The 25,548-nt window shown below is 41.5% G+C and overlaps 1 protein-coding gene across 1 annotated transcript in view; it reads left to right on the plus strand.

Moving 5' to 3' along the window:
- Window positions 1-25,548, plus strand: part of Svep1 (sushi, von Willebrand factor type A, EGF and pentraxin domain containing 1) — a 179,026-nt gene that overhangs the window by 148,369 nt on the left and 5,109 nt on the right. The window contains exons 38-45 of the mRNA XM_027403038.2: window positions 1,058-3,843; window positions 5,762-5,987; window positions 10,425-10,580; window positions 14,460-14,523; window positions 17,993-18,166; window positions 19,263-19,439; window positions 23,162-23,332; window positions 24,246-24,341. Of these exons, the coding sequence (XP_027258839.1) occupies window positions 1,058-3,843; window positions 5,762-5,987; window positions 10,425-10,580; window positions 14,460-14,523; window positions 17,993-18,166; window positions 19,263-19,439; window positions 23,162-23,332; window positions 24,246-24,341 (3,850 nt within the window). The remainder of the gene's footprint in view (window positions 1-1,057; window positions 3,844-5,761; window positions 5,988-10,424; window positions 10,581-14,459; window positions 14,524-17,992; window positions 18,167-19,262; window positions 19,440-23,161; window positions 23,333-24,245; window positions 24,342-25,548) is intronic.

The following is a 25,548-nucleotide window of genomic DNA, read 5'->3' on the forward strand; positions in this document are numbered from 1 at the left end:
GCCTAGGATCTCATGCCAAGCCCTGAGATTTGGCTCCCAACAAGACCAGAGGCTGTAATGGTATCTCAGGATGTGCTGTGTTCTGTGCAAGAGGGAGGTTGTAAGCTTGATCTCTGAACCCCAGGGTAAGAAAAGTCAGGCACTGAGCTGCACACCAGTCCCCCCAGTGCTGGTGAGGTAGAGACAGGGGGTCTCCAGGGCTCACTGGCTTGCCTGCCTGGCCTGCCTGACAAACACACCTGTAACCCCAGTGCTGACCAGACAAAAATGGGGTCTTCAGAGATCACTGTCTTGCCTACCTGGCCTGCCTCCCAAGCAATAGTTAAAGCCCACCTCAAAGAATGAATGAATAAAATCAAGGTGGATGGCATCTAAGAAATGACACCTGAAAGTTGACTCCTGGACATTATACTCATGTGTCCATATACACCAAAAGAGAAGAGGAGGGGTAGGACAGCCTAGTCTTCCAAGTCAAAGGCCATAGTGCCATTTGGGGGCAGGGGTTTGAGACAGGGTTTCTCTGTATAGGTTTGGAGCCTGTCCTACTCGATCTGTAGACCAGGCTGACCTCGAACTCACAGAGATCTGCCTGCTTCTGCCTCCCCAGTGCTGATTATTAAAGTCATATGCCACTGCTGCCCAGCTCATAGTGCTGGGCACTATGTCTTTAAATAGAAAATATTTTAAGTGAAACAGTTTTTAGAGCATCTATGGGTACTCTTTATTTTATCTTTACCAAGTTCTCTGTGTATCCTGTTGGTATTGCCCTTCAACTCATCAATCTGTATAGACCCCCGATCTTATCCCCCTTGGGTTCCATAAGAATTTCTACAGAGGAAATGACCTCACTGGATTTTCCACGTTTTTACTTCTGCATGTTCACTTCCTACAAAACTTAGGGTAGGCCTGTTGCAAGCAGCATAACCTTTACTCATGGAAGTCCTAACTGATTACTTATAAGTGTGAGCCTGTGAGTTCTGTTTGGCTAGCAATGTACTCCACCTGTTGGCTTGCTTGTTCTGTGAGCTGGACTGACTTTTCTCTCCCTGTTGTTCAGCACACCACTGGCAGGACCTTTGAGAGTGAAGCGAGGTTCCAGTGCAACCCAGGCTATAAGGCAGCTGGAAGTCCTGTGTTTGTCTGCCAAGCCAACCGCCACTGGCACAGTGAGGCCCCTCTGTCCTGCACCCCCCTCAACTGTGGAAAACCCCCTCCCATCCAGAATGGCTTCTTGAAAGGTGAAAGCTTTGATGTGGGATCCAAAGTTCAGTTTTTCTGCAATGAGGGATATGAGCTTGTTGGTGATAATTCTTGGACTTGCCAGAAATCTGGCAAATGGAGTAAGAAGCCAAGTCCAAAGTGTGTCCCCACAAAGTGCCCAGAACCTCCCATCTTGGAAAATCAGCTTGTATTAAAGGAATTAACTTCTGAGGTAGGCATAATGACCATTTCCTGTAAAGAGGGGCATGCCTTGCAAGGCCCTTCTGTCCTGAAGTGTTTGCCATCCGGGCAATGGAATGGTTCCTTTCCTGTTTGTAAGATGGTCCTTTGTTACTCTCCTCCCTTGATTCCCTTTGGCCTCCCTGCTTCTTCTGGTGCTCTTCATTTTGGGAGTACTGTCAAGTATTCGTGCGTTGATGGGTTTTTCTTAAGAGGTGATCCAACCATCCTCTGCCAGTCTGACGGCACCTGGAGTTCTCCATTGCCTGAATGTGTTCCAGTAGAATGCCCCCAACCTGAGGAGATTCTCAACGGCATCATCCACGTGCAAGGGCTCGCCTATCTCAGCACCACACTCTACTCCTGCAAGCCAGGCTTCGAGTTAGTGGGCAATACGACCACCCTCTGTGGGGAAAATGGCCAGTGGCTTGGAGGAAAACCAATGTGCAAACCTGTTGAATGCCCAGAGCCCAAAGAGATTTTAAATGGCCAATTCTCTTACATAAGCTTTCAGTATGGACAAACCGTCACATATTTCTGTGACCGAGGCTTCCGACTTGAAGGCCCCAAAGCCCTGACCTGTTTAGAGACAGGTGACTGGGACATGGATGCCCCCTCTTGCAATGCCATCCACTGTAGTGACCCACAACCCATTGAGAATGGTTTCGTAGAAGGTGCGGATTACAGATATGGTGCCATGATTATCTATAGCTGCTTCCCTGGGTTTCAGGTGGTTGGTCATGCCATGCAGACCTGTGAAGAGTCAGGATGGTCAAGCTCCAGCCCAACATGTGTGCCCATAGACTGTGGTCTCCCTCCTCACATAGACTTTGGAGACTGTACTAAAGTCAAAGAAGGCCAGGAATATTTTGAGCAAGAAGATGACATGATGGAAGTTCCTTATCTGACTCCTCACCCTCAACATTTGGAAGCAACAACTAAAACATTAGAAAATACAAAGGAATCCCCTGCTTCACATGCATCTCACTTTCTATATGGCACTATGGTTTCCTACAGCTGTGACCCTGGCTATGAACTGCTGGGAAACCCTGTGCTGATCTGCCAGGAAGACGGAACGTGGAACGGGAGTGCTCCCTCTTGCATTTCAATCGAATGTGATTTGCCTGTTGCTCCTGAAAATGGCTTTTTGCACTTTACACAGACTACCATGGGCAGTGCTGCACAATATAGCTGCAAGCCAGGACACATTTTAGAAGGCTCCCACTTAAGACTCTGTCTGCAGAATAAGAAGTGGAGTGGTACTGCACCACGCTGTGAAGCCATTTCATGCAGCAAGCCAAACCCACTCAGGAATGGACTCATCAAAGGAAGTGACTACTCATACCTGGGCGTGTTACACTATGAGTGTGACCCTGGCTATGTGCTCAATGGCACTGCGAAGAGAACATGCCAGGAAAATAAAGATTGGGATGGACACGAGCCCACATGTATTCCTGTGGATTGTGGCTCACCCCCAGTCCTGAACAATGGTCAAGTGAAGGGAGAAGAATACACATTCCAAAAAGAGATCACATACTCTTGCAGTGAGGGATTCATACTTGAAGGAGCTAGGAGCCGTGTCTGTCTTATCAATGGAAGCTGGAGTGGAACCACTCCCAGCTGCATGCCTGTCAGATGTACTGCCCCACCACAGGTGGCAAATGGGGTGGCAGAGGGCCTCGACTATGGGTTCAAGAAAGAAGTATCATTCCATTGTCTAGAGGGCTATGTATTACACGGGGCAGCTAAACTTACCTGCCAGTCAGATGGGACTTGGGATGCAGAGGCTCCCATCTGTAAACAAGCTGCCTGTGGTCCTCCTGAGGATCTTCCCCAGGGCTTCCCTAATGGCTTTTCCTTTTATCACGGGGGCCACATCCAGTATCAGTGTTTTCCTGGTTATAAGCTCCATGGAAACTCTTCAAGGAGATGTCTCCCCAATGGTTCCTGGAGCGGCAGTTCGCCTTCCTGCCTACCTTGCAGGTGTTCCACACCCATCATTCAACATGGAATCATCAATGCAACTGATCTGGGCTGTGGGAAGACAGTCCAGATTGAATGCTTCAAAGGCTTCAAGCTCCTTGGACTTTCTGAAATCACCTGTGATGCTGATGGCCAGTGGTCTGGCTTCCCACTCTGCGAACATGTTGACTGTGGTTCTCTGCCAACCATACCCAATGCAGTCGTCAGCAAGAGTATCCCTTTAGAGGACAACATGGTAACTTACAGCTGCAGACCTGGCTACATCATGCAAGGTAGTTCAAATCTGATTTGTACAGAGAAAGGGACATGGAGCCAGCCTTATCCAGCCTGTGAGCCCCTGTCCTGTGGACCCCCACCGCCTGTTGCCAATGCAGTGGCAACAGGAGAGGCATATACCTATGAAAGCAAAGTGAAACTCAGGTAAGACTCAGGTGGCTAGAGAGTCTGCAAAGGGCGTAGGCAAGATTATAAAATGAGGGGAGAGCTCAAAATGTAACTATTCAGAAAAGAACCTCCATCCCTGGGCTTCCCCCCAAAGTCCAAAGCTTTTAACATTTGACTTTATTCACTAGGGATTATGTAAAAAAAATTCCATTTACTGTGAAAATAAATGTATACCCTTTTCAGACCATGGTTTCTAGCATAATCCTCATGGCGCTCGTGAAGCCACAAGGTCCTCTGACTGGATTCAATCATTTTTGAATCGCTGAGCAATATGGATAAAGAGGCTCTCCAGCCTGTGCTACTTAAACTAAGTATATGGTACTCAAAAAATGGAAACTCCCCTGCCTGGGGGTATTATTAAGTTAAATATTAAAGTGTAAGGTGTAAAAATTTGGAATGAATTTGGGAATTAGAATTTTTATTGGTGTGAATAACCATCACATTCAGAAGCATCTCAACTGTCTCAATACTTTATGTTCCCAGTGAACTGGGTCTTCCAGGCATTTACACCTCAGATCTGATCCATAACTTAGCCCATCTTCTAGAGTGATCCACTATGAACAGTTTTGCCTGCATTCCTGTTCCCTAACTGTAGTAAAAAAGTAGAGTCTATGGAAGGCTGGAGTGTGAGGAAGTCCAACAGCAGCAGAGGCCCTGTGCACAGAATGGTAGAACAAACGGCCACTCCATGACTCTGAAGTGCATTTTAAAACCTCCTTTTGAGAGCCACAATGTCACCTGCTTGTCAGGATTCTCCTGGGGCCTTTGCCTTGGTGTGTGATGATGACACCGAGTAGCAGATCTTCACCTAGTTTCCACTAATCAGGTTGTTCCTGCTGCATAAGACATCTGCCTCCTACCTAACCTGGTAATATTTGGAATGTAAAAAGTGTTCTCCAATGATTCCTGTGAATTGATTAAATGATTGGATTTAAAAGGCAGCATATAGTGGTGGGAGGTTCATGGATCCCAGAATATTCCCTCTAGATTACACAGTTTCACCACATCCCACACAAACCATGCAGAACTTTGTAGCTTCCAGGAAGGTGCCTAATTTCTCTGGTGCAAACCTCATCAATGCCAAATGACATGAAAGTCCTCGTGACACCTGCTAAGGAGGTGGACACGAGAATTTGATAAGTTGATATTTGTAAAGCGCATAGAGGGAACCACCAGAAATTAATCATTGTACTGAACCATTTGCTACATAAGTATACACATTTTAAGTCAAAGGGGGCTTTAGAGCCAATTTTACTTGAGTTTGAACTATACTATAGCTACAAAAATGCTTAATGGTCAAGCTTAGAAGTACCTTGTACAAGCACCTTATAGGGCTTGTTGCACAGTAGATAAATCATAAACACTATGTTATAGTCCTACCAGTATGTAAGTATTAAAGGCAATTGGACTTCTCTATAATTTCTTGAACTAGTTGCTATTTTAGAATTAATGGATAAATACAAGAAACTAATTTCAGCCACATCTAAGACAACTTTGGTCTTGGCTAATCTTGAATGTGGATCACTAAGAATTTACCCAGATGTTGTTATATTAATATTTTTGTACAGTGAGGTTGTCCATCTGACCTTTGGGGCAGTTCTTAGGTTTCTCATAAAACGTATCCTGAGCCTTTTGACGGCTTTTTTTTTTTTTTTTTTTTTTGGTTTTTTTTGAGACAGGCTTTCTGTGTGTAGCTTTGGAGCCTATCCTGGCACTCACTCTGGAGACCAGGCTGGCCTCGAACTCACAGAGATCTGCCTGCCTCTGCCTCCCGAGTGCTGGGATTAAAGGTGTGCGCCACCAACACCCGGCATGACGGCTCCTTTAATCTCAGCGTACGTCAGGTACAGAGTGCTGCTTTAGGCAGGTGTTCATTTTCTCATCTGCATTGCAGGTGTCTGGAAGGATATGTGATAGATACAGATACAGATACGTTCACCTGCCAGCAAGATGGTCATTGGTTTCCTGAAAGAATCTCCTGCAGTCCTAGAAAATGTCCTGTGCCATCAAACACAACACGCATGCGTGTTCATGGAGACGACTTCCGGGTGAATAAACAAGTTTCTGTGTCCTGTGCAGAAGGGTTTACCTACGAAGGAGTGGATTCGTCAACATGCCAGGTAAGATACTGTGTCTAAATGGGGACAGACAAATGTAACTGTGGCATCTGCAACATCGTGCTGGCCGAGAAAGAAAAGCAAATGCTTCAACTTTCATTTGCATCCAAAGAATTGAGTCTTTTCTCAGAAATGTGGAGCTGGGGAGATGGCTATATAGTTAAAAGCACCGGTAGCTCCTCCAGAGGACCTGCATTTGGTTCCCAGCACCCACGTGGTAGCTTACAACTGTCTGTAACTCCAGATCAGGGGATCTGATGCCCGTGTGACAGAAAAACGTGCAGACAAAACACTTGCACATATAAAATAAAAATTTTTAACAAACAGGGAAAAAGAAGTAGAGCTTGTTTTCCTCCTAATATTACCAGTTTTAAAATAAGAAAGAGCCAATGTTAGGGAACATGTTTAAAAGCAAAAATAATGAGATATTCATAGCCATTGGTGGTTGTCTCAGTGGAAGGCCTGAAAGCTGCACAAGCAGACAGAAAACAGTGGTCAAATCCTGCCTCCACAGTTCATTGTTTATTTACTTTAGAAATCACTTAAGCTGAGCCTGGTAGCCCATTCTATAATGTAGCATTCGGTAGGCAGAGGCAAGAAGATCACCAGACCTGTCTGGGCTATGGAACAAGACTATGGGGAAATAGGGAATAGGGTTGGGGAAGGGACACAGCTCTATTGATAGGGTGCTTGCCCAGGACGCCTGAGGCCCCAGGGTTTATCTCCATATCCCATGAAACTGTGTATGGCGATGCACACCTGTAATGCAACACTTAGAGGGCAAGACCTGAGGAGTAGATGTTACATAGGGAGTTTGAGGACAGCCTGGGCTTCAGGATGGGGGAGGGGAAATTTGTACTTAAGGTCACCTTATCTGAAAACAAGTGTGTAAAATAACACATATCTTATATAGCTGTTGTGGAAAATGGAATCAGTGGTGGAAGAAATGCCTAGCTTCTGCAAACTTTGATCTTTCAAAAGTCATCAGCTGGTTTGTGCACACAGACACTCTGGCATAAAATTTATGGTTAGTTTACCATGAAGCACTTTCTGTGCATAGTTGAATAGTTTGCTAACTGCAACACCTTGCTAAATATGTGAATTGCCACACAGCTAGCAGGCCTTCCTAACAGCCCCTTCTCCCAACTTCCACATCAAGACTCAAATGAGACACTGACTGGAGTTCCTTCATTGACTGGAGTTAGGTTGTGATGGGAAGAGGAGGCCTACAGCATAGCACCGGCTTGCCCTTCCCGTCAGCATGTGGGCTAGATTGCCATCACTCACATTTAGAGGTTCCTCAGTCCTGATGATTCCTTCAGCTTGTTTCTTATCTGTAAGTCTGTGCTCATCGAAAGGGTAACATCACTTGATGTGTATAAGTATCCAGAAGATGCCTGACACATAGTGGGGACTCAAGAGTTTTTTATTCTTCTCCTAATTTCCCATTTATAAACCATGCATCCCCAATGATTGGTTACTTCCATGCCTACAGGCAGACCCATCACATGGAGCAGGTACAATGCCACACAAGATGCCAGGCTCTCAAAATATGTCCCTTTTTATTCAGAACCCAAGATCGTGAGGGGAAATTTTCTCCAAGACTTTGAGCTTCCTAAACACATAGGGTCTCGCCATGATGAAGAGACCCAGTCTGATGTTCTCTACATTGGGCTATGGGGCATCCCACATGTGCCCTCTGGGATCCAGGACACTAGTGACTAGGTTCTCTTTTCTGAATCAGTAGTTATTTTTTTATAACCTTTATCACTTTCTCCATACAAAATGTGACTTCTCCCCTTTACCTAACTGGGTTCTGCTTTAATTTTTGCTCTGAAAGCTAAATTGACTGTAAGTATTCCAATGCAGAAGTTGCATGGAACTGTGTTCAATACCAAGAAATATTTTATTATAAAGTAATAAAATTATTCTGCATGTCATAGAACTAGTATATAAGGTAAATACAGTTGTTAAAAAAATAATACTGGAGTAAGCCCTGCCCTCTCAGAAATTATGACACATTACAGAATTACAAAACTTCCATCAGTGAAAATTGGGCAAAAGCAAAAAAGAGGGGGGGTGAACCAAAAGTAGACCATGCTGATGAAATCAAGGTGAGGAGTGACTAATAAGTTATTCTGACAATTAAATAACCATCATGGAGAAAACTGAAATAATCAAAGACAAATAACAGTTATTTCAAAAGCACACAACAGAATGTAGTTTTAATTTTTCCAAAGAGAAAAAAAACAAACAAACAAAACAGGGAACTGACAGGGAAAAAAAAGAGGAAACCACCTTGAGACAGGGCAAAAAGAGGGGAGCCGGGGTGGAGGAGGAGGGTGAGAGAAACAAATGAAAGCAAAGTGTAACACTGTGTGAGGAGGCCATGATGACAGTCGCTGTTTTATATGCCAGTCTAAATGATTGAAATTTTTCCACTAATTTTCAGAATTATTTGTGCAAAACTTTGGCTTGCTGAAGCGTCAGTTAAAATATTGAAAATCTGGGTGCAAACACCATACACTTGGAGAATGATTGGTTGTAAAGTGGGCATATTTATATGCTATAAAATCAGTTCTGTATTATATGTATATTAAAGGGTTTTACCTCAGATACTGTTTCAGACTTTTACCAACAGCACCCTTCTAACACCAGTTACGTCACAGCTGTCCATGCACACACCAAGCAATCAGTTCTGCTGCAGATGCTAGCTAGCTATGAGCCCCTGTTCAACTCTGACACTCTGTACCTGGAGGTTGTGCTATGTGCCACAGGTTGAGGGTTCAGTTCCTAAGGCTGCTCACTTCAGACACCAGGAGTAAGCCTGAGCCTCTGGAATCTCATCTGACCTACTGACAACTAGTCAGGGTTCCCTCTACCTGCTTCTCAGGATGCAGTAATTTGCTAGGTGTCTCACTGAACTCAGAAAAGAGGTCATTGGAAAGAGCCTTTTTAGAAACATGAATAAGCAACAGGTGAAGAGACACATAAGGCAAGGATCAGAAAAGTCTGGCAGGTGGCAGCTTCTGCCGGTCCCTGCCACATTTAGGTGTCTCCTGGAGTGTGGATGAGTGTCATTTACTATTGCACAAAGCCTCCATGTGCTCAGTTGTCTAGACAGTCTCTGACCTCTATTCTTTGGGGATTTATAGAGACTTTATCACAGTCACAATCAGTAAAGCCAACTGTGCAGAAATGTGATTGACAATGAGGTGTGTTCTAATCCTGAGAAGCCAAGTGCAGAAACCAAGAGTATCCCTGGCTTTTCCAGGTAACTCTCCTTCCTGCTAGGTGCAGGCCAGGACCCCTCCGAAACCAGGAACCTTACAACCTACTGGCAGACAAGGTGTGACTTACAATGTGTTCATGGACCACTCCAAGACAGATGGGGAAAAATCTGGGCATTTATGGTCTGCCTGGGAGAAAAAGTTATGAGCAGGAACAGCAGATGACACCAAACACACACACACACACACACACACCATAAATAAATGTCATATAAATATTGAGCACAGGAAACCCATGCTTTAAACTTAGAGCTCATCACCCGATGCTGCTGTTTCTCAGAAACTTGAAATTAAGACATGGAAATCAAATGAAATACAGGGTGCACTAGGATAAATGGTGGGCTGTTTGCACTGACCCTCTCTAAGTCCTGTACTCCACTCCACGCTTTAGTTAACTGTGCTATAGTGGAGACTTCCTCATGAGATGGGTCTATTTGGGAGAAAGAGAGTATTTTATGTATGTCAGAAATGTCAGCAAATGTTCGGTGATATGCCAAACCTAATGATAAATGTGTTTTGAAGAACTACAGATAGACAACAAACAACGCAGTTAGGGGAAACTGTTACGATAAATCTTTCCGCCAAAAGCTGCCTAAGCCCCACAGCCATATGTGAGCTTTACATCAGCTGCCCGCCCGAGTTAGGCCCAAATGAATACATAGAGAGACTTGTATTAGTTACAAAGCTGCTTGGCCAATGACTAGGATTCTCATCTGTTAGCTCAGTCTCAATTATCATACATCTATATATTTTATAAGACTTATCTTATCGGACGCCTTATTGGCGTCCCTCCTTGCTGGTGAATCACATCCTGCCGCTGGAGCAGGAACAGGAAAAGAGAGTGACACTTCCTTTTTCCTCTTCTTAAATATGAGTCTCCTTGCTATGTCATTTTCTGTCTGGAACACCACTTCTCTACTACATTTCCCAGAATCCTCTTTGACTCCTAGTCTAGCCTAACTTGCTGTCTAATTGGCCAAGCAAGTACTTTATTTAACAATCAATAAGATAAACATACACAGAAGTATTTCCCCCATCAGGAAACCTTGGGTCTTTCTGACTCTCACTTTGGGGATGAGTCTGTCATGTAAATAACACGCTCATGTATGAATTCCTAAATATGACTTACAATTTTTGGTCTGTTCTTTAGCCTGATGGTACATGGGAGCCACCGTTTTCTGATGAATCCTGCATCCCTGTGTTTTGTGGGCATCCTGAAAGTCCAGAGCATGGATTTGTGGTTGGTAGTACATACAGCTTTGGAAGCACCATCGTTTATCAATGTGATGCTGGCTATGAATTAGAGGTACAGTAGCAAATTATTTAACAAAAGTTATTGTGCTGTTCTGATATGATTTGAATAAATTAATTTTACCAACCCTGCTCCTAAAACATCCTATTATATTTTACTACTTTATCCTCTTAATAATTTCTGGAAAAACAGCTAAGATGACTTAGAATTTTGAAACACACAAAAAATATCAACCAGGTGTAGTGACCCATACCTGTGATCTCAGCTACTCAGAGGCAGAGACAGGAAGGTGACTAGTTCAAGCCTGCCAGAACAACTGTCAAGGCTCTGTCACAAAACAGACATAAAAGAAAGGGAGGGTGTGGCTGGGGCAGAGTGGTTGTCTGGCATATCCAGGGTCCTAATTCAATCCCCAGTTCAAAAAGCAATGGGGACTGGAGAGGTGGCTCATGAGTTAAGAGCACTTACTGCTCCTGCGGAGGACTTGAGTTAGGCTCCCAGTATCCTGTAAGGCAACTCCCAACTGTCCCCACCATGCATCACTATAGTACAGCCACTTGAGTAAAGCCAGACTTAACCAACAGTGAAAACACAGGCTCTGGCAAGCTCTTACCTGAGATGCCAGGTTCCCCTGTGGTGTAGCTAGCCTGAAACTCCTCAGAACTCTCTTAAGCAAACCCCAACCTTATCCTTAAGTGACTCCTGATTGCAGTAGTACAGTCCCATGGGCTGCACCTACATTTCCCTGTGAGCTTTAATGGGAGCACTAAGGTTAGTTTCTCTGAAAGCATTATCTCACCATCAACTGTCTAGGAGAGCTGCTGTGAGTCACAAGAGGTTGCCACCTGGCTTTTCAGGAATCTCTTGGTGTTTGCAGTGGTGTCTAAAAAAAAGTTCTACCTGAAGTATTCATTATTAGTCAGCTGTATATGTGTGGCACAGCCCTGTGTGTGTGTGTGTGTGTGTGTGTGTGTGTGTGTGTGTGTGTGTGTGTGTGTGTTGTGTATAATCAAAGAGTTGTCATGGGAGGTCCATAAAAACTGGAATCAGATCTCTGTGGCTCTTAGTTATTTCCTCAAAGGTTAAGAAAATAAACACAAAAAGAATGGTGGCAACCTAATAATGAATTGTGACTTGAGAAGGTTCCTGTTTTTGAAACTGGGGCATTCTTTACATGAGATTACTCATCTTGAAATGTCTTAAGAAAACATACATACTTTTTTGTAAACAAAATATACCACAAACTCACAAAATTTGAAGAAGTTTTGTAATTTAACTTAAACTGTTGGGGGCAACAGCCTGCTTTTAACTACAAAGCTGAAAGTTTGTTAATAACTGTTCTCATTCCAACCAACTTTTAAAATCACCAGAGAATCTTTTCAAAAAAGTTATGCCCAGCTACTTGGAGAAATAACAAATACCAGAGATGTAAAAGACTGCCTGGAAACCCTCATCACCTGAGAACCTGGAGGGGGCTGGAGAGATAGCTCAGCAGTTAAAAGCACCAGCTGCTCTTTCAGAGGACCTGGGTGCAATTCCCAACACCTACATGGTGGCTCACAGCCCTCTGTAGCTCCAATTTCAGGGACTCCAATGCCCTTTTCTGTTCTCTGGGCAATGCACACACATGGTGCTCAGACACATATGCAGGCAAAACACACACACACTCATAAAAATATAAACAAATCTTTAAAGGAAACATGGTGCCAACTGGATGAAGTTTGAAAAGCCAGTTGAGCAGCAATAGGCAATACAGATCATCCCAACAGAGTGACATGTGTCAAACAGCATGAGCAGAAAGGAGACTCATAATGGTACTAAAAAATGATGACTTAGAACTATTAGCAGATGCTGTTGTGCAAGGCAAGTGAAATGCATGATAAATGTTACCAGGTACTGAAGAGCAAGTGAGTGGATGCTGTTCACTTTTTAAAGTTAGTAGTTACTGATAACTTATTTGAATTATATTAGAATAAAAATTGACATAATCAAACAGTACTTGTCATTCAAGTCATTACAGAAAGAGAACATGTTGAGGACACTGGGAAAATGCAAAACCATTGACTAAACTGCTTGAGTACAGCATACTCTGTGAGTACCTGGTTAATAAGCTAAGTAAGTGAGCATTTTTCTAGTTCTTTGGAACTATTGAAAAAGGAAGAAAGGTATTTTTCTGTCTACAGAAAAAGCACAAAGGTTAAAATTTGTCTTTGGATGAGTAACTGTGGAAGTTTTATTTTTCTTTTATGTTTTCAATTTTTCTACAATGAATGAAATGTTACTATTTTATTAAGAAGAAGATAATAAAAATGTGTTTTAAGAAAAAGCAGTGAAACCTATGGAACCAGGGTGTTTTGCTTTGATTTGATTTGGAAAGTTAGGACAGGACCATCTCATTAAAGTCAAAAGATCTTTACAAGTGAAGATTTATCAATAATTAAATTCAAGGCTCAAGAAAAAAAATACCTTGAAGGAGGACAATAAGGACATCATTCTATCAGGATAAACACAAGAGTAAAGGATTAGCATCTAGGAGCTGCTTGTTAGCTGTTGCTGATTGAGAACACAACTAAAAACAAGATTCAGAGCTGGAGAGATGGCTCAGCTGTTCCTCCAGAGGAACAAATTCAGTTCACAGCACGCAAGTCACCTGGCCCCCAACCACCTGTAAATCCAGCTCCGGGCAATCTATCACTCTCTTCTGGCCACCATTAGCATCCATATACATGTGGCATGTGCTGAAACAAACATAAGCACAAATAAAATTAGAAAACAAATAGGTGACAAAATCCATGTGCTGAAGTCCACACTTGAGTAAAGCTCCTAAGGACTTACTAAGGAGTCAGAAGAGATGGTTCAAGTACGAGTGTTCACTGCTCAACCATGAGGACCTTCGTTTGAAAAACCAATACTCTCTCATTAAAAAGCAGGTGTGTGCATGCCTGTAACCCCAGTGATGTGGAGAGTGGAGACTAAAGGATCCCTGGGGTTTGTCCAATGCCAGCCAAACTCGGACAAGATCCATAGATGGATGGACGGATGGATGGATGGATGGATGGACGGATGGATGGAGCAGAATACCTAGGTCCTCTTCTGGCCTCTCTGACTGCTATTTATGCACCATATACACCACACATGAGACAGAGAAGCTTAAAACCTGATCTTTTAAATATGTAATGTTATAAACTTTTAACTAGTTACTGTTTCATGGTTGATTAGGGACATAATACAAATTGGGGATACAGGTGGTTCTGGCAAAAGATAGTAGAAAAATAGAAAGCAAAGATCTACAAAAAATTATACTGAGGAATCAAAGACTAGTCCCTTCGATACCACAGGAGGCAAGCAGCCTACATAGCCCTGAAAGGCATGGGATATTGAAAAAATACATTCAGATACTTGCAAATTATTGTTCAACAAAGTGATATCTCAGAAGATGGAGAAGAAGATTTTAAACTTTACCCAGATTATTTAAAATTTAAATACACACGCCCTTAATAAATTTAGGTGCAATAGGTAAGTCCTATGGTTAAAAATTTCAGTCCTCAAACTAATATATTAGCTCATATACTTTGTTTTATGTATCAAGTGTTGAAAGATAAATGCAATTCAAAATAGTTTAAATACTAAACAAAAGTGTCTGTGATATTGCTGACCCATTCTTCCTGAGTCTTTGCTATAGGTTATAGTAAGCTGTCACTTAAAATAGACGATAAGGCTGAGTTCCCCTTTATCACATGATTGTGCCAGGTAGGAATTTTGGTGAAACTGTTTTTGAGAGTCGAAACTTTACACTACATTCATTTAATATATCCATTCAGCATTCCAGCCCTAACTTACTCAAGTCCATGGCTAAGATGGCTTCGCAGTCTTTCTTGTCTCTCTATTATGAAATTAAGGTCCTGTTCATGCCCCTTCTCTGCTGCTTCACAGGGGAACAGGGAACGAGTCTGTCAGGAGAACGGACAGTGGAGTGGACAGGTGGCAACATGCACAGGTGAGTTAAGTGGCACCTAAGGGTCTCAGACATCGAGCTAAGGACTCAAGATAACAATGTGTCTCCATTTTCTTTATATACCCATTTTGTGCCTTAATAAATAAACACATAAACTGCAAGAGAACACATAATGGCTTTTGCTCAAGGACCCCAACCAACAAAGGGTCAGAGATTAACTGGAATGTGACATCAGATTGCTGTTTCAGCAACAACACATGGTTTGTTTTGGAACTTGTGTTCATTTGTACTTTTGTGGTGTTTTCTCCAAAAATATGTGTAAAATGAAAGGCTTAGAACTGTTGCTTGTAGATGAAATAACTGGCCCTTAATGACATCATTTTTAAGTGGTATTGGGACATCAGCCAAATAGATACCCTCAATTGAGCAAAATGTTGCAGGAACTCAGTTTATGAGAACAGCCAAGTTTCTCTGACAACGTGTGGGCTAATCTGTGTCCCCCATTTCTTCTCTTTGTGTCAGCCATATTTTAAGAGGTAGGAGAATGAAATAACTGTTTCTCTAAGAACCTTAAGTCTGTAAATGAATATTATATGGTTGTGATTCAATGAAGAAAAGTGGTTTTTTATTCTCAAAAACTTGAGCAAGCATTATATTGAAAACATTTTTAAATATTCAGCACCATTTCAAGTTACAAAAATGTATTTGTTAAATATAGCTTGTTTCTTTGAACTTCAAGTATATTTTATTTATTTAATATATGAAATAAATCCCCAAACATTTAACATTCTCTATTTACATATCACTCGATTTTTGCATTTCATATGTTCATTATACATGGCATCATTACATAAAGGCGTTTTATGCAACTTTATATATGTGTTGAACTTGCTTATCTCAACCCCAGTAGCATGCTATCTAAACTGCTCATGTTCAAAAAGAGTATGTGCAGGAAATAGGAGTGGGGACAAAGAATCCTACATGTCTGGCATTGGAAACCTCCATGGTGTTGATGGGTGATCATTTTTAAGTTATTAGTCGTATAAACTAATTTTAAGAAATCAGACAACACAAATCAGGAAAATATTTTAATATCACCACTTAGAGTGAAAACTATTAATATTTTTATATCTGTGATTATACACTATTTTAGATGTATGCAAAGCCACAAGTATTTGTGGGAATAGAAGCATAGTGAGAGCCTTATCTGTAAATCCTCACATTACTTAAAATTATTGAATTTGTTCATATATGTTATCAGATTTCAAGGAAGCCAATGTTCATCAGTAGGATGCCTTGACCAGTGTTTCTCAATAGTACAACCCACAGACTAGCAGCATCAGAGGCACCTAAACTTAACCCCTAACCCTAACCCTAACCCTAACCCTAACCATGTGGATCCTGTTAAACTTGTTCAGACTGCTTATAAAGAGAGAGTAATCTACTAGAAAGTTAAATATAGTGGGAAAATAGCAAGAACGCAGAACTGTGAGCTTGGAAAAAGTCAGAGGGAAGAATGTTTTCACACACCTTGCTTGAGTCCATCCCAATGCTACTGAATCAGCATGTGTGTGTGCCAGATTCCTAAGTTGACATCCATGCACTGCACAGTTGGAGAAGCTTGACGCTCTACTTTACAAACTGTAATGCAGAAATCCTCATTCATTTAACCTGAGACATGACTCCAGGCACAAGAACTTTCCAGCAACCATGCAATTAAAATTGAAGATCACTGGTCTTAACATTCTCTAACTCCATAAAATAGGGACTCAAGCCCAGGTTTTTTTGTTGTTGTTGGTTTTGCTTGTTTGTTTTTTTCTTTCGAGACAAGGTTTCTCTGTGTAGCTTTGGAGCCTATCCTGGAACTCACTCTGGAGACCAGGCTGGCCTCGAACTCACAGAGATCTGCCTGCCTCTGCCTCCCGAGTGCTGGCATTAAAGGCGTGCGCCACCAAAGCCACACTCAAGCCCAGTTTTTAAGACTCTAGATCCTGCTTTCTCCAGTACTTTCCCAGCAGTCACATTTCTCAAAGATTCAATGCCATTTTTTATACAACCTACGATTGTTTGCTAAAGCACACACAATGGTTTCTGCTCTGATTTCCCCCGTGCTCATGTTTTTCTCTTCCTGATCTTCATAGTTCGTGTCATAGTAAGTTTATCTTTTCGATCTCCTTTTAACATTTATTTGCTTTCTTATTTGTTTATTTATTATTTTGTATGTATGGAAAAGTAAGGTACTTGAGCCACAGTGTGCATCTGGAGGTCAGAAGGCAGCTTTCAGGAATTGATGTCCTCCTTCCACCATATGGGGCCTGATGATTGAACTCAAGTTCCCAGGCTTGGGTGCACCGCCTTTAACCACCTGAGTCATCACCCGTGTACTTTTGATCTTTATAAACAGTGTAGCCTGGACCAAATTATTTAGCTTTTCTGAGACTCACTTTCTTTTAACTATTATTGAACTCATCTCAGAATTGCTGCTGGGTTTGGAAGGAAAAAATATATAATACTCATTTCTATTTAAATTTCAGATGAAAAGTAATTTTAATGTAAATATATACCACACAATGTTTGAGAAATGTTTATGCTTTAAAAAATGTATGTTATTTATAAGACGTTCAAATTTATCTGAGAATCCTGTGTTTTTATCTGGTCTTACAAACCAAGTGTTATACAAAAAATAAAAGTAAAACTAGTACCATATGGTAAGTTCACAGCCATAACATCCCTTTATTTCATGTACAAGTTCATCTAAACCCCCATTGCATCTATCACTATTAGCAAATACATAAAGAAAAGTGAACTACATAAGACTAAATAGCAGTTTTCACTTGGAGCTTGTCGTAAATATATATATATATATATATATATATATATATATATATCTACATCAATAGATATTATTGCATTTCATTCATAAGTAGGCATGTATGTGTGTATGTTAATATATACATATACATATATATATACATATATATATACATATATATATATATTCTGTGGTGATATTTTGTATATGATCTAACAAATAAAGTTTGCCTGAAGGTCAGAGCGCAAAACTAGCCACACTAGTTAGCTGTAGAGGCCTGGTGGTGGTGGTGCACACCTTTAATACCAGCACTAGAGAGGAATATAAGGCAGGAGACAGGAACTCAGGGTCTGAGTCTGCAGTCAGTCTGCAGTCACTCTGAAGACAGTAACACTCCTTTGATCTGAGCCTTGGGTATAGGTGAGAACACTCTAGTGTCTGGCTGCTTTGCTTCTCTGATCTTCAGCTTTAACCCCAATATCTGTCTCTGGGTTTTCATTATTTGTGCTATAATATTCCACATGTATGTGTGTACAACTCTCTCTATATTTCTCCCTCTCTTACACACACACACACACACACACACACACACACACACACACACACACACACACTACAAAGTATCTCCAGCAACTATAGCAAGAAAAGCAAAGGGCATTTGGGAAAGCATTTAATACAAGGCTTTATTCTTCCTTTTAGAGAACCGATGTGAGGCTCCAGCTGAATTTCTGAATGGAAAGGTTGTCATGGAAAACACCACATCTGGACCCAGCCTGCTGTTTTCCTGCCACAGAGGCTACACCCTGGAAGGGTCCTCTGAGGCACACTGCACTGAAAATGGAACTTGGAGTCACCTGATTCCCCTCTGCAAACGTGTGTGTTGACTTAAAGAGCTGTTTTAATCACATTTGTCTTCACAATTAGCTTCCCACATATCTTAAATGAAGGGAAACACTGATAAGTGAGATTGGTCCAGGGAAGGCCACCTGTGGCCATTAAGTCCAAGTTTATGGGATATTGTAAAACTCTACGTGTGTTATGTTATAACAGCCTCCTTCAAGAATCAGCTTTTATCAGATCCCTGAGCTGAATATGAATTCAGGCATTTAGAGAAAATACAAATTAGTGAAAATATTTTGAAATGAAGATATTATGAATTCTGTTGACAGGAAGAAAGGGGATAAAGAAGATATGGTTAAAGTCTGATGTTCATATAAAGCATAAATGTGATAAATATAGATAATTTGACCACTTTCATGAAAACAATACAAATGAAATATAACTAACTTGAGAAGGCTTCTGGCTCTTGTTTAATGTATTGTAGTACACAGATGGAGCCTTTAGAATAAAGAAGAGCCCTACCTTGGTGTAACTTATTTTACACCCACTTAAAATCAGAAAAGCTGGAAGAGCTTGAAGCCTGTGTCAATGTGCTCTGAACAAAGCTGGGCACTAGCACTACCTCCTGTGTTTCCCTCAGAACTGGAGAAGCGTCCTATTTTTTTCATGAGGCCCACAAGCTCAACATGAAGTTCTAGGCTAAACTCACACAGAAATGTCTGATGGTTCTCTGCTTCCATCCTCTCTGAAGGATGTTCAGTAAAAGAAAGGAGTTCCACAGAACTTACCATGCTGCTGGCATTCATCACGTACTGAAGGAATAATCAATGTGGGCCTTGATTTCTTATATGCCTGGTTTTTCATCTTCACAAATAATTTCATGTGGAGTGAAGCTAAAATGTGCTTAGTGTTTGAAGTTCTAAAATGTTAAACCTTTCACTGGGCATGATGGACTGAGTCAGGAGGAGCCTGAGTTTGAGGCCAGGTTGTTTGAAATTTTTAAGAGTATCCCTATTATTATTGTCACCGAGAATCCATGTTCCAAGGGCTTCTTCTTTGTCTTTAAAGAGATGAATTAGGGAAAAAGGAGACGTCTCAGTAAGTAAGCATCTGCCTCACCTTTCTACAGCAAATCCCTGCCCTGTCCCTTTTGTGATCCCTGAGAACGCACTGCTTTCAGAGAGGGAGTTTTATGTCGACCAGAATGTGTCTATCAAGTGCAGGCAAGGCTTCCTGCTCAAAGGCGATGGCATCATCACCTGCAACCCTGATGAGACATGGACACAGACAAACGCCAAATGTGAAAGTGAGTCAACGGGCAGAGCCCAGTGAGGTCATTAGTGTGGAAGGGCTTCCTTATTTCTGAGATTTTTTTTTCCTTTTTTAAAAAATGTGTATTTTATTTACTATTGGTGTGGGGTGGGAAGGGAGAGAGAGAGAGAGAGAGAGAGAGAGAGAGAGAGAGAGAGAGAGAGAGAGAGAGAGAGAGAGAAGAGAGAGAGAGTGCAGGTATAACTTACAGCATACATGTAGAGGTGGAGGTCATTGGACAATCAGGTCGGAAGGATCCAAATCAGATTGTCATATATGCTTTGCAAGTACTTTTATTTGCTGAGCCATCTTTCTGGCCTTGTAAAGTTTGGGGAAGGTGATTTTGTTTTAATTAATGCTTGATTCTGTTTACAATAATGTTTTTAAATATTTGTTTATTTTTATGTGTATGTGTGGTTTGCCTGCATATATGTATGTGCACCGTGTGCGTGTATCTGGTGCCTAAGAAGGCATTTCAGATCCCCTGCAATTGGAGTTAGAGATAATTGTGAGTCACCACGCAGGCATTGAGAACTGAACCTGGGTCTGCAAGAGCAGTAGACGCTCACAACCTCTGAGCCATCTCTCTAGTCCTGTGAAATTATTTTCAATGAAGTAACTTAATTGTTCATAGTTAGATCACTGCACCCATTTAGTTATCTTCCTCATTGGCGTTTTTTAAACAAAAATATTATATTTGAATACTGAAATTTTTTAAAAAATGAATTTTCCAGATCAAACTAAAACCTCCCTGATTAGGAGTCACTGAGTAGATTTGTCAAAATGTGCTCTTCTGAGATATAGCATGACACTAAGCTTAAAATACACAATTTCCTCCACATCACCAAGTCTTGGTACTTTATCCTTTAATGGGCCATGAGTGCTTTGTACAAACAAAAATTACCCTGAGATGGATCACACCCTTGAGCATGCTTCAGGGGACGTTCCAGAACTCACTAGAACACAGACAGCTGGGCTTCACTCCCCAGTTTCTGATTCTGTGTTTTTGGATGAGGCCAGTAACATCAGTTTCTAACAGTTCCTGGGTATCACTTATGGAGATTGTTATGGCTTGAATATGAAATGTTCCTCATTTACTTGTGTTTTGCATGCTTAGTCCCCTGCTAATGGCAGAATTTTGAGAAGTGCTCACTGGAGGAAGTAGGTCACTGGGACAGGACCTTGTTCCCAGTCCCTCTCTTACTCTCAACTGCTATGAGGTGAAGAATCACCTTTGCCACATGGTTCCATGGTCAAAATGTTCTGTCCAAGCTCAGGAGCCTAACAACCATGGATTGAACTATATGGAACCATGGGTCAAGATAAGCCTGTCATCTCTTAGGCCATTCCTGACAGGTATTTTGTTCATAGTGATGAGTATGCAGAGGAATACTGCTGGTCCAGGATCTGTAACTTGAGAATTTCTGGCCCAGCACCATGTTAATCCATCCATGTTGCAATACTGCCTTCTGCAATCTAGAGACTTTTCCTGCTGACTATGATTTCACTTTAAACATCTCCCCATCCAACATCCTACCTCTTGTCTCCCTTGTTCCCCCAAGCTACTCTGTCAACAGCAGTCAATAAAAATGTTCATTGGGTCTAACCACATGCAAGGCACTAGGCTACCTAACATATTCAAAATAGTTGTACTCCAATTAATGAAACAAGACATGTGCACATGAAGACTAGATTTGAATTTTAACCTCCAAAATTTTAACTTTAAACCTTCATTTATGCCTTAGCATTCTTTCAGTCTTCTCATTTGTTCATAGTTATGATACAACTTATCTCATGGGTTTGTTTTCTAGAAGTCAGTCGGTGTATGCTTTATCAGCAGTTTCTGTATATGGGAAGAGGTGCCCAGTAACTTGATGTCCCCAACTCCAGAATTTTTAGCTAACAGCCAGCCTACTGCAGCATTAGACTGTGTTTTTAAAAAGCCAGAAAATTCCACACTATATTTTCAGCTAGGATTTTGGTTCCCAGACACTTAAGAAAGCTACCCCTAATAAAAGGAAAAGAAATAACAGAGTGTACATTAGATTTCTCTTTGGCCTTCTGGTCTGGTTTAAAGCCACCTGCCTGCAGGGAATCAGGCCAAGTGGCCTCATTCTGCCCACACATCTTCACCTTGGCTCTTGGCTCCCTGATGCTTGCCATTCATACCACTGGAAGTAAGAGCAGGAAGAGACGTGTGTTTGTTACAAATGCTCCTTCTGTGCATGCCTGATGACGTCCGGTATTCTAGAGTGGGCCACAAGTTGCCTTGGAGAGGAGACGGTTTCCATGCTTGTTAATCCTTCAGCCTCTTTCTCATTTTCTATCAGCCAGGAAGTCTTTGGATTAAAGCCACACTTCCTTCCCTTGTCTAGGCAACAACCTCCCTCCTGACTACCTGCTTCTCCTATTAATCCCTGCAGATCAGAGATTAAAATTTAATGCACAGGAGAATCACCCAGGGTGGGTATGTAAAATGCAAGGTTCCAAGGCAGAAACCCCCAGAACTGTGTATTTAACACCCCAGATGATTCCTGTACAGGTGATCTGAAACCCGCGCTTTGCTTATCAAACTGCTATAGGCAACCATCTGTGATCTTTCTATAGGCTGTTGCCATCTTAGAAACCTTCCCCCTCTGACTCATCGGCATTCTCTAGTACATGCAAATGCCACTTCCCTGTGGTTCATACCTGACAGCTCTAAGTACGGTTATATTTACCCAGTGTTCTTACGGCGTGGAATCTATTCTTACAACACAGCTCACAGGAGGCTTATCATACCATGTGTCTGTCCCTCCCTACCTATCTGAATGAAACATGGCATTTATTTCTCCCCAGTCGCTGCTACATCCTAGGCATTTCATCTAGCCTAGGAGGAAAAGAAAATGTAGAAACATCACACAAATTTATTATTTCCTCTACCAAATCTTAACAATAACATGGTAACAAAATGACCTTTTGTAAGCATGTCACATGGTCTGAGCACATGTTAGATTTGCACAAACTAGATTCATAGCAGAATACTGAGTTCAGCCCAGGCCTCAATGCAACCCAGAATTATCTTGAGACATCTTATAAAAATCTTCAAACAAAAACAGCTGTAATAATCTTGACCTAAATATACAGCACGCATACCCTTGAAAACAGGCTGGTTGCTCAATCTAATACAGATTCCCAAAGATGCTTTCCAGTATCAAGAAGGGGTTTTGAATTTCATAAAACTTGGCCACAAGCTATTGTTGGCATCCATTCATTTTCTAAATGCATACTGAGCTTTCATTGGGCTGCAGGTGCTGTTCTAGGCAACAACAAAAAATTTTGTAATCCATGATTCTTCCTCTGAAATGGTAGGCTATCACTCCTTTTTGCCCTGTGCTCACCTGATAAGTATTCTGTATCCACCTTCTCTGGCAGCTGACTCTTTGGCGTGGTCTGAGAGCTAGCTTATCCTTGTTCTCTGTCTTTCCTTGAGTTTCAAACAGCTCAGTCTGGACATTTAAATCACAGGACAAAGACCCTGTGGTATTGTAATCTAATTTGACTAAAACAGCAGATTATTCTTTAGGTTCCTAGTATTCTAGACATTCTATGGGCGAAAATATTTCATGTATGTATTTTATCTATGATCCTTAAATTGACTTCGGTCTTCATGGTAAGGCTGTGCTCCCAATCTTGGCTAGTTGGACTGACTCAATTATTATTTATGTCCTCCTATAGAAATTTCATGTGGTCCTCCAACTCATGTGGAAAATGCGATTGTTCGAGGTGTCCATTACCAATATGGGGACATGATCACCTACTCCTGTTACAGTGGGTACATGCTAGAAGGTTCCCTGAGGAGTGTATGCCTAGAAAATGGAACATGGACATCGTCTCCTATTTGCAGAGGTAAGGGAATATTGGAGTGAGCATTTCCATGTGAAGTTGCAGGGTAATGCATACAGAGGTCAATATGACCAACAATTGGTATGCACATCTCTTTGATTTTCCTTGGCTTTAAATTTGGCTTAACAGCTGCATCATTTTCCATAACTTGCTAATTTACTTTTTTGCAAACCTTCTCATTTCTTCAAAATGGAAAAGGGTAAAAAGGTCTCAGAGTACACTCCTCCAAGGATGGTACTTTCCTAACAACATCTGAATGGCTTTTGAAATCACAGTTGTTTCATTCAGTATAAAAGCATTTGCTAAAAAATCAAGAACTCTGTTACTAAACGTGCAGTCTAAAGTGGTCAGAATGAGAGTTGTGGATCGCAGTGGTGGTTCGGGCCCTGAGGGAAGAAGCATAGATATTAGCCAAAGAATATAAAATTTCAGTTAGTTGAGATGAACACATTCTGAAGAGCTGATGCATTTCCACTGCAGTTAACAGTATTATAGATTTGGAATTTGCAGGGGAGTGGAGGGAGGGAGAGAGGCACGAAGAGAGGGAGGGAGGAAGGGAGAGAAGGAAAGAAAGAAGAGGAAGGAAGGAAGCTGGGGAGAAAGAAATGTAATTATGTGTGCTAACAAATAGTAATTAGCTTGATTGTGCATGTTTTATAATATATGCATAAAACAAACTATCAAGTTCTAAGTTGTCAATACAGTTTGCATTTGTCTATTTCACCTCCATAAAGATGGGGGCAAGTGTCTTGGTAACAGTCAACAATTTGTGCCTCTCCTCATATTCTTGGTGTTTTATTATATTTCTCTTCTCTAAAGCCTGCATCGTTTATGAATTGTGAATGAGAAATCCTGTTCTCGAGTATCAACTCTGCAGAATTCCCTGGAATTATAAATCACCTGGTTTTCTTTCCAGCTGTCTGTCGGTTCCCATGTCAGAATGGAGGTGTCTGCCAACGTCCAAATGCTTGCTCCTGCCCAGATGGCTGGATGGGGCGTCTCTGTGAAGAGCGTGAGTCTGTCCTTAAACATTCCTTCACGTCCCATCATTTGCTGAGATACTGCTGGCTTACGATAGTTCCTCAAATGTGCCTTCCCTGCCCTGTGGAATTGATCGCCTCAAATCCTTGCTGCAGACCTGAGTGTACAGGGCTACTCTCATAGATCACTAGGCTGCAGAAGATCTAGCTACAATATCTATCACTTTGAGCATGCAGTTGCCCATCTAAAGGGGCCCATGTCTCCAGGCACTCAGCACCAGTCTCATTAGGAAGGGGCTTGGTATCATGCAGCAGCACTCAGTTCAGTGATAATTAGCCCAGCCTTTGCTGCAGTTGGAATAACTGTGTGGCATTACAGAGCATTATGCCTTTCAGGAACTCATGAAACCACCATGGCTCTTGGTCATGAGAAAGTCACTCCTAATTTAAAAAATTAGGAGAATTCAGAAGTCCTAATCTATACAATACTTAATAAATTAACAGAATTTTTATATCCTTACTTCAAATATGCTTAGTTTATCAACAGCACATAAATAACTACTTTGAACATTTTTATTTGTGTTCATGCATGTGCCATAGAGTATGCATGGAGATCAGAGGTCAACTATCAGGAGTTCGTTCTCTCCTTCCACCAGGAGTCCTGAGGGTCAAACTCAGGTCATCAGCTTTACTCAGCAAGTGTTTTTACCTACTGAGCTGTCTCAGTGGCCCTCACTAAGTTGTTTTAAATTTTTAATGTCTAACGTTTACTATTTCAATGTCCTCATGTGTAAGAATAAGACAGTTTCCTGTATGGATAGGCCATGCTGGGTCACTGGTGTGACAGCAGTCAAGTTAGACCAGTTGGATTCTTTCCCTGCTAAATGCAAAGCCAACTTTAAAACTTACTCAATGTGACCTTTTCAACTGTTTTTTTTTTTAAAGGAAAATGAACAATGACTGTTATCAATTAATCAAATCAAGTATTTTTCACAATAGCTAAGAAAAAAATTGCCACATATTTTTCCTTCCTATCTTCATTCCTTTTCATATGAGGCTGGCTCCCAGGCTTCAATGCCACAATACTGAGGGTTCAAAGATACTGGGGTACCCCATCTGCAGGCCAGGGTTAGCTAGCTTAGCTTGCTGAGCATATGCCTGCTCTTCTGCATAAAGCTGGGGCATGACAGACTTCAATTTGCATAGAAGACATCTTGCAGAGACTTTAAGATACAGTTG

Source organism: Cricetulus griseus, chromosome 2 (assembly GCF_003668045.3).
Source record: "Cricetulus griseus strain 17A/GY chromosome 2, alternate assembly CriGri-PICRH-1.0, whole genome shotgun sequence".
NCBI classification, from domain to species: Eukaryota; Metazoa; Chordata; class Mammalia; order Rodentia; family Cricetidae; genus Cricetulus; species Cricetulus griseus.